Raw genomic sequence first — 9,648 nt, 5'->3', positions numbered from 1 at the left:
TTAATTAAAACCATGGCATTAATCTTCTTCATTGAAGATTACCAAACTCACTCAAGTCTGTTAAAAAGTGGAAAAAACAAACATGGAAAAGAACTAGAAGCCTTTTTACCTTGAAAAGTTGTATGTCGATTAGTGTAACTTCATAGAGTGGCCACGGGGGCCAAAATCAGGACTAGTTACCTGCGCATGCCTTTTCCTAATTTAAAATGGACCTGCAAAAAGAGAAAAATATTAGCCAACAAATTGGGGTAACTTTCAATGTGGGGGCATTTGATTTAGTGACTCATTTTGAATATTCAATGTGCAAGTTGCTATCTTTGTGTGAAAACAACAAAACTGGTTTCGATAAAACTATGTTCTATTCTTCCCAACTATTTTGCACTGATCCACCCTTAAACATGGGAGTTCAGACTCCAGCCATGAGGGAAGTAGCACAACAGCTCAACTTTGAGCCTCCTAAATTATCCAACTCCACCATGACCAATCCTTTTGGATCAACAACCTCAGCCCTTCAGATAAATGAAAGGTACATGGGTTTTCAACAACAATTTGGCAATTCTCCTTTGGCAGCATCAAAAGACCAACAATTTGGCAATTCTCCTTTGGCAATATCCCAGTTTCCCAGTTTTGATTCACACGTCTTGTCTTGTCAATCTTCTGGGAAAAACTTTTCCTTAACCGATTCAGCTGTGCAAGCAGCTCGGTCAAACCTTGACTTCAGGGACTCCTTGCAGTCACTTGTGAAATCCCATTTATATTCTTCTTCGGATAAGTCAAATGTTCCACGCAACAATACATGTAGAAGCAATCGTTTTCCACATGACCAGAACATGTTGCTTGGTGTTGACAGTGCTGCCTTTGTCAGGAGGCAATTTTCGCTTTCTTCTTATGCAAATCAGGGTCTCAAAGTAATCCCTTGTGTTCCACTCTAAAATTTAAACTCACACACACACACACACACACACACACACACACACATATATATCCGATAATATCATTATCACGTCTTGTTTTCTATCTTCATGAAAATTTATTGGTTTTTTCTTTGTTATTTCCAAACAGGTTTGCCACAGTGCATCATCAAGGCCAGCTCCAACACTTAAAAAGCGAATCAGATGGACTCCAGACCTTCACAATCAATTCGTGAAGTGTGTTGAGCGCCTTGGTGGTCCTGAGAGTAAGTAATTGGATTAAGCTTTGTTGATTAAAAAAAAAAAGGTAAGAAAGAAAAGAAAAAGACCTATGATATATTGATTTTTGTTTATACATAATCACAGGGGCAACACCAAAAGCTATACTGAAGCTGATGGAGACAAATTTATTGACCATATTTCATGTGAAAAGTCATTTACAGGTATTAGATTAGTTCTTTAAGAACTAGATGTCATTTTGAAACCGAGTTTGTTTTATGCTTTTGCCAATATATATCTGAAAATTTTATTCTTTCAAATTTCTTTTGCATCTGTATTGCAGAAATATCGAACCACACTGTCTGGGGCAGACTCTGTAGATGGTATATCTTGTTGAATTTCTAGTTCTGTTTTTCAATGTGGAAACTTATAATATTTCTATGTTTTATTGTTTTCCGACTTACAATTGGACATCTTCAATATTGTCCTGTAAGGTCTTCATGGAAGTTTCTGAAGCGCTAACGTAAAAATGGGACACTTCACTGATTGCTATTTCATGTTGCATCTCTATAATAATGGTCATGAAATACATGCTGCTAAAGCCTTTCTTCTATCCTGTGCTTGTTTCAGTAATAAATAGGAAAAAAAAAAATCCAAAAAACACTCCGAAGTATAGGTCAGAGTGATCTTACATTAGAGACCCTTTGAACTTTGAGAAGCCAAAATGAAATTTTAACATAAAGGGTCAAAATGAAAGCAATCTTGAACTTTAGGGGGCATATGAGAGATTCTATTTCCTAAAAGTTAGTACCAAACTCTTTGGATGGTCTAATATATTATATAAGATTTCAGAACTTATTTCTTGTAGGACCAAGGCTATATTCTTTTATGGGTAAGACTTAAGAAACCTCAAATTATTTTTTTTTTAAAAAAAAAAAAAGAAAAAGAAAAAAAGAAGAAGATACACTCAACTTTTTAAGGGCTTTTTGATAAACAAGGGTTTGGTGCTAGCTTTTATGCCAAGAGATCCTCTCACATGGGAGAAAAAGATTCTTAGAAGAATATAGAATAAAATACACTTGGGCCCTTAAAGTTTAATGCTTTTTTTTTTTTTTTTTTAGCCATTTACGGTAAAAATACTTTCATTTTAACCTTTTATGTTTGATTCAATTTTATGTTTGACCCTTCATAAAAATGAAAATTTTGAAACATAAATATGCAAATAGAAAACTAAATCAAACATGAAAGGCCAAAATGAAAATTTTGAAATGTAAAGACTAATATGAAACGAAATCAAACATGAAAGACCAAGATAAAATAAAATAAAAACATGAAATTTCAAATTATTTTGTTAAGTGCTCATTTTTTATTGATGAATCTTCTATTAGAAGGATCTTGAAACAAAGGACTACCGAACTCTTTAAAATACCCACTATATGTGTGTTAGAAAATTATATTGGACGTGATTGTGACACCTTACACATGGTTAGCCAATCAAGTTTTCTTGTTCTATCTTGAATAGTTTTCCTAGATGAGATCACAAAATTATGTTCAACTTTGATTCCCTAAATTTTAATTTTCTTGGTCAAAACATTTCTCAAACTAATCGTGTCTGCTTGTTTCTTTTCAAATCAAAGTAATTTGATCTAGCTCGTTTACTGGTAAACCTTGATATCACTGTATGTTTCTATTGCAGAAATGCCTAAGAGAAGAGCTAGTGCAGATGGCAATCCCCAACTCCATGTGAAAATGTAAAGTTCTTGATTAAGTGCGAGACAACATATCTAAAGTAGTCTTGTCTTTATAATATTACCATTAACTTATTCCTCTTTCTTTCAATTATTTTCTGCACTAACTGCTCACGCATGCACTTTATTCTCTCTGTCTTATACTACTTGTTGACCTGTCTCGTAGTAGCATGCAAATTCAGGAGGCATTGCAGTTGCAACTTGAAGTTGAGAAGCGTCTTCATGAACAATTAGAGGTGTAGCCTGATTTCCATTCATGATTTTGTAACTTGGCAACTAAATGTTAATGGTAGCAGCATGAAAATGCTTCTGCACCTTATTTTTACATATTGCTCTTAACTAATGCCTCTTTGCTTCATTACTATTTTGTTTTACACTCTCTCTCTCTAAACAATTAATAAGTTCTCGGTGTGGTCCATATGCTCACAGTTCGTCTCTTTTCTTCCACAAGTTAAAAATATTTAATAGAAAGTGCTCTCTCCACACCTATAGTGGTTATTTCTACACTTCCGTCTCTCTCACAGTTAGCATGATCATTTTGTCTCCTCTTAATGTGATGTTAATCATGAATTCATAGAACTTTTCTTGCTAATTATTTAAATGGACTGGCCATACTTAGCTTCTTAATGATAAGGTTAGTTTTGCATTCCTTGTTGATGTGATAAATTTAATTTACTTCTCTCGGTCAGGTTCAACAAAATTTACAGATAATGATTGAAGAACAATGGAGACAACTCAGGATGATGTCTCACGTGCAAGAGGACAAAACGATGTAAGAGCATATTCAAATCACTAAAAAATTTTAATTTTAAAGTTTCTAATATTTTAAAAGTTACATGTTCAAGCCTGAATTTTGTCCCAACATAATGTGCATTAGTCTTGTTTGAGCGAGTGGACCATAATGAACCTTTCTCAGAACTGGTTGGGCCATTAGATGAGCCACGCCACACCCACCAAACATGTGGCCTACAAGTGAGTTTAATGAGAAACCCTAATTTCTCTTGATTTTAAAATTTTTCAAGATTTCCTTTCCACATAAAAACAATTGTCCAAGATTTGCTAGATTAAAAAACAATTTTTTATTGCAACTTCTTTTTATGAACTAAATCAAGTTCCCATTTTAGTTTTTATGTAGAATCCAAATATATAATCAGTTTACCAAATTTCCAGGTTAAGATCATGTCTAAGGCTAATGGGCTTACTAATCGGCTTACTAATCCAGTTTAAAAAATCAAGTTATGAATTTCTTATAGTTAATAGTCTATTCCTAAAACTCAAAGTTCATAAAAATATGAAATTATACACACTAGATTGATTAGATCATCCTAATCGTGAAACATCCAAAATTCCTTAATTAGACTAGACTAAACATGATTGGAAGCTCCATATCTTTTGAGAATTTTCCTTGTTGAAGTAATTATTCCATCTCTCCTAAAAGCTCTAATATTCTTCATCATTTCAATAAACTATGAAATGTTCTTATTTTAAATTGCCTAACTAGTGAAAGGTGTGCCACTTTGTTTTGAGCTACGACCATGGCTCTAGTCTAGCCTCTAGTTTCCAAATACATCTGAGCTTTTGTTGATGGCTCTCTTCCTTGGCCTAAGCTATATTCTCCTAACCTTCCTCTTTGGGTTTGTGCCAACAAAATAATCTCTTCAATAAATTGTCAATGCCCTTGACAAATACCTTGCTCACGTACTCTTGAGCCATTTTCTTGGAAAATGTGCACCTTGCAAATTCAGCTTGAAATCGCCAACTATGCGTCTATTTGAGATCTTCTTATTTTGTTGAAACTGAAAACTTTTTATTGAAAGTACTATAAATAAAGATAAATGTTAGTTCAAATAGTATAGTGTGACTCATAAATAGTACCAAAAAGTGTAATAGAACCTATAAATAGTAGCAAAAATAAACTAAATAATAAAATAAGTTAGTAAAAAATAAGTTAGCCAAACAAACTATATATCTCAATAATCTTACGACACCAAACTGAAAGAAGTACGGGGCAAAATTTTTGTGCTTTTTCCATGTCAAAACCAATGTTGTCAATTTTGTTTCATTACAAGAAAATGGACACACAGATGATGAATGCTCCAAGCTACATGAGTTTCTGAAAAATGCTACCCTTGTTACTAGCCCCATTTCAAATCAAAAGGTGATTCTTTTAGCAACAATACTATTGCAACAACTTCTACAAATATGGAATTATACTTAGTTTCAAAATTTCCCAATTCACACATGAACAATACCATTAACTTAACTAAACAACACCATCAAATTGATTATGGAAATTGAGTATATTATTGAATGAAAATAAAATATATAGATGAGACCTATTTATATATAGAAATAATCTACGACTAGCAATACACAAATACAACAATACAATACAAAGTATAGTAGGCCCAATTAGGTCTGTTCTTGAAGTCCTAGCTAATTTAGTATATGTTTCATTTTCGATAATTTTTCTTCATTGTCTAGTTCTTGAATAATTGGATAATATTGCAACAAATCACATTGTACAATCTTCATCATTTTTATCTTCCATATATCCCACTAGCATATAATAATAGGAACTTGACTCCCATTTATATGTTGGAATTATTACATTGTCTCCCACCCTAACTCTATATAATTTCTTTTCTATTTCTTATAACTTAATCTTTGTGCAAAAAATTATTCATGTTGGCATATTTTTAATAATTATTTCATTTTTCAGGATTGATAACTGAATACAACGATTGCACTGGACAATGAAAGATATGGCCTGTATCTCTATTAACCGTCGTTTGATGCTTATGTATTTTATACCAATAATACCGATGGATTTAATCTCTGGCATTAATATGACTAGACCATCCATCTCATGCTCGTAAATGCTCTCTTGGTAAACAATATTCTAATAATTTGTATGTAGAGTTTTATATCAATGTGTGCCCTGTCAAGCTAAGCTTTGAAGACTCATTTTTCTAATTGGTTTAAGTACTATAAAGTCAACTTTTTATCTATTACATTGTGATATTTGGGAGTTTATGCCACACCCTCTCACAATAGCTCTCATTATTTCCTTGCATTAGTTAATGATTTTGGTAATTTCATTTGATTTTTTTAAATTTTTTTATAAGATACAAATCTGAAGCCAATTAGCCTACACTCATGGTCCTTAAAGTTTGCTTGAGCACTATTAGTCTCTCGAGTTTTTAAATAAATGTTATTGGTACCTCAAGTTCAAAAATAAGTGCAATTATACATTTTGTTAACATTTGTTAGTTTTAGTGCCTACATGGCTAAGAGAAGAATGACATAACAAATTTTGAATGAAATAACATCAATTTTAATAATTTAAAATTAAAACCCATTGCTAACTCATAAAAAGAACTCATAACAAAAAATCACCCAACTCATTTTTTGATCTGTTAATAAATGGGTATTCCCTAATCAAGTTTAAATCGGAAAAACAAGAAAGGGAGAATCAATACCCCAAATAAGTGTTGTCCTCCGCCGTCCTCCCTTCATCAAATATATAACATCGCCATTTTAATTTGTAGATGTCAATATTTGTTGGATCAATGTTATTAATTTCGTTTTGTTCTGACCAAAACAGCTGGAATATTTCATATCGGCATGCAATTTGGTATGGTAATACCACTTGTTCCATCTTAGATCAAATTTCGGCCAATTTCGGCCGATTCCTGCCAAAATACAAATTTCGGCCAGTACAAGATTTTGACTAAAAAAAAAATTCCTACCTCCTCCTTCTGGGTTCCGTGCTCTTCTTCCTCCTCTTCTTCTTTTTATTTTCGGTCACTTATTTCTTTCTTTCTTTCTTTCTTCTTCTTCTTTTGGTTTCGGTCCGCTGCCTCTTCTTTTTTATTTGTGTGTCCTTAACTGTCCTCCACTTGTGTTTAGACTTTAAATATTGAATTTTTTTTTCCAATTAACCTTACTTTGTTAACAATTTCGTTAGTTGCCGGTTTTGAAACAATGTTGGAAACTAACATCTCGAGTTTTAGAAACTCGAGATCAATGTAGAACTCGAGCTTCCAATACTCGAGTTATGGATTTTTCATACAATGACGTGGACAAATTTTTCCATGTGGATATCGAGTTTATAAAACTCACTTTTAAACTCCAGTTACAGAAACTCGTTTTTTGACCACTTAAAACCTAAATTCCAAACTTCACTTGTCACTCTCCCCTATCAAACACAAACTTTCAAATACTCACTCTTAGACAGTCTCACTCTTAAGCTTTCAAACACTCGTCACTCTCAAACACTGAAACACTCTCAGTCAAACACTCACTCACTCTCAAACTTTCAAACTTGCTCGGCCCTCTCAAAGTCACTCTCAAACTTTCAAACTCACTCATCACTCTCAAAATCACTCACTCTGAAAATTTCAAAATCACTCAGTCTCACACCCAAATCAGCAACTCAAACACTCTCCTCCTTCAGACACCGAAACCCACCCAAATCACTCACTCTCACAGTGAAACATAAGGTATGTTTTTTCCTTTCTATGTTCATTTATATTTGGACTCGATTTCTTTGTTCTTCTGATGGATTTTATTTGATTTGTACCCATTTTTTGTATGGCTATTGTTAATTGGTGTGTGTGATTGATGAAAACAATGCTGGAAAGAAATGATTTTGAGTTGGGTATTAGAGTTTTTGAGGGTATAGTATTGAGTTAGCTTTTTTATTTTCATATTCTTTATAATTTTTAATTAAATTAAGATTCCGGTTGATGAAATATTGTAGGAAACAAAAGAAAATTATTCAGATATTAAGTTCTTAGGGAGTGCTATGCATTATCTACTGAAAAAGAAAGCTGGGATTTTTTAAGTGGGTTATGCAGGCAATGGGTTGCATGAACAAGGGTTTATGTGTGGTGGCCTGTATTGGGTTGGTGTTGATTTCATTGCCACATTTTGTGTTGGAACTGTTGGGCCCACTAACCCAACTGATGGTAAAAAGCAAAATCACATTTTTCTATATATGTTTGTTCATAGTGTTCTTTTAGTTCTTATAAAGAGCTATTTTTAGCAATTTAGTGTACCATGTCGCATAATTTTTGCTAAAATAGCACATGGGGTGGAGGTGTGTTTTACCTAGTATATGCCATTTTAGCAATTTGAGGGGTTTTAGCGCACCCAATACTAATGCTTGTATAAATTATCCAAACAAAGTATTCCTAAATTATGCAATCTAAATGTAGTATTATCTGTTGAATATTAAAAATTATCCAAACAAGGTATTCGCAAATCATGTAATTCAAACACAAGTCTCAAAATTGTCGTATAGTATTTTATACCACTAAACATTAGAGTAATGATGAAAGATTTCTCAAAATTATAGGTCAATACTTTTTACTGAACTACTAAGAGTAGTGATGAGAGGATGGATATTAGGACAAAGATTTGGATCCTTCTTAACTCATGATGGGGCCATGTCTATCGTCCAAATCATCCCATTCTTAGCCAACTTTCTTGTTAGGCTTTATCGTGCTCCTTGCTCTTTTTTGAATTTCACCTTGTCGACTATGGTTTTTCATTGCATTTAGTGAGGATAATTTCATCATTATACACAATTTGTGTCTCATTTACCCCACGTGGAACACATTAATACAAATTTGTTTCAAATCATTAGTTGTGCAGTGATGCCTCTATGTAATTATAGTATTTTAATGGGGTGTCACAGTCCCTAATATTTCATTTACAGAAATATGACAAGGCACATCATTATTTTGAGGGTGTAAAACAGTAAAAGTACCCCCACATACCACAGGTCCACAGCCCTATGGAAAATATTGTAATTTTTATTTATTTAATAGGCTTGATTGAAGCCCAGCCCCAATGATAAATCTCTTTCACAATGTGGATAAGACATAGGAGCAGATCTTGGGATCTGCTTGTATATCTAAGACAATTCATTGTCTTCCACATTGAGAGGTCATTCTTCAGATTCTAAGATATCTTAACGCACCTCCAAGTTGTGGTCTTTGCTATTGAACTAATGGTCACTTACGAGTAGAACCATTTACAAATTCAAATGGGGCTGGATTATCCTTAGACAGATCTATTATTGGATATTGCATTTTTCTAAACAGAAACTTAATTACTTGGAAAAATAATATGTAGAATGTTGTCTCTGGATCTAGTGTAGGGGTGGTGTACAGGGCCATGGCACATACGTCAGGTGAACTTTCCTATGACTATGTGACAATCAACTAGTGATTCATATTGCCTTTAATCCTACGTTTCATGAGCGGACTAAGCATATAGAGGTGGATTCTCATCTTGTTTGAGAGAGTGAAAAGGGGTGTAATTGATACTTCATGTCTCTATGGGAGCTCAAGTGCCTGATATGTTTACCAAAGCTTTGTGCAAGACTCATTTGGATTTGTTATGTAACATGCAGTTTGAGGGGAACTGTTATGAGTTTGTATTAAGTTGGAGGCAATATAGTTTTATTATTGCGATCACCCACATGAATAATTTTAACCTGTGTTAGAGAATTAGTTTTTTGGCCTAAAAAACACTTCCTGAAACAACAAATTGCATTAAAGCTCCAACACAGAATTTTTTTTAAAAAAAATGCGATGGATATAAGACAATTAATAGATACATAAGTATTAAAAAAATTATACCTATAAACACATTGTATGTTTTTTTTTCATTATTTCATCAATAATAGTTCTTATATTACCTATCAAAAAAAATTTATACCTATTGAAAAAAATTATGAAAATTATATATATTAAACG

The 9,648-nt window shown here is 33.0% G+C and overlaps 1 protein-coding gene across 2 annotated transcripts; it reads left to right on the top strand.

Annotated features, from left to right (window-relative positions):
• Positions 1-299: 299 nt before the first annotated feature.
• Positions 300-5,889, top strand: LOC142611173 (uncharacterized). 2 transcript variants are annotated; one of them, XM_075783220.1, is made up of 8 exons: positions 300-908; positions 1,063-1,177; positions 1,278-1,354; positions 1,474-1,513; positions 2,827-2,881; positions 3,045-3,114; positions 3,568-3,650; positions 5,601-5,889. In XM_075783220.1, the coding sequence occupies exons 1-8, from the start codon at positions 300-302 to the stop codon at positions 5,611-5,613; spliced, it is 1,062 nt and encodes a 353-aa protein (XP_075639335.1). In that variant the 3' UTR covers positions 5,614-5,889. The 2 variants fall into 2 exon arrangements, with proteins under 2 accessions (XP_075639335.1, XP_075639336.1); XM_075783221.1 differs by having other exon boundaries at positions 370-908; positions 3,048-3,114.
• The last annotated feature ends 3,759 nt before the right edge of the window (positions 5,890-9,648 follow it).

This window comes from Castanea sativa, chromosome 9 (genome assembly GCF_040712315.1).
Source record: "Castanea sativa cultivar Marrone di Chiusa Pesio chromosome 9, ASM4071231v1".
NCBI lineage: Eukaryota > Viridiplantae > Streptophyta > Magnoliopsida > Fagales > Fagaceae > Castanea > Castanea sativa.
This window is presented reverse-complemented; position numbering and strand designations above follow the sequence as displayed.

Bases quoted from the DNA above. Each gene is read 5' to 3' on its own strand.
- LOC142611173 (XM_075783220.1), top strand. From the start codon at position 300: ATGTGCAAGTTGCTATCTTTGTGTGAAAACAACAAAACTGGTTTCGAT. The intron at 909-1,062 runs GTAATCCCTTGT...ATTTCCAAACAG, and splicing joins ATGCAAATCAGGGTCTCAAA to GTTTGCCACAGTGCATCATC. The intron at 1,514-2,826 runs GTATATCTTGTT...TTTCTATTGCAG, and splicing joins TGGGGCAGACTCTGTAGATG to AAATGCCTAAGAGAAGAGCT.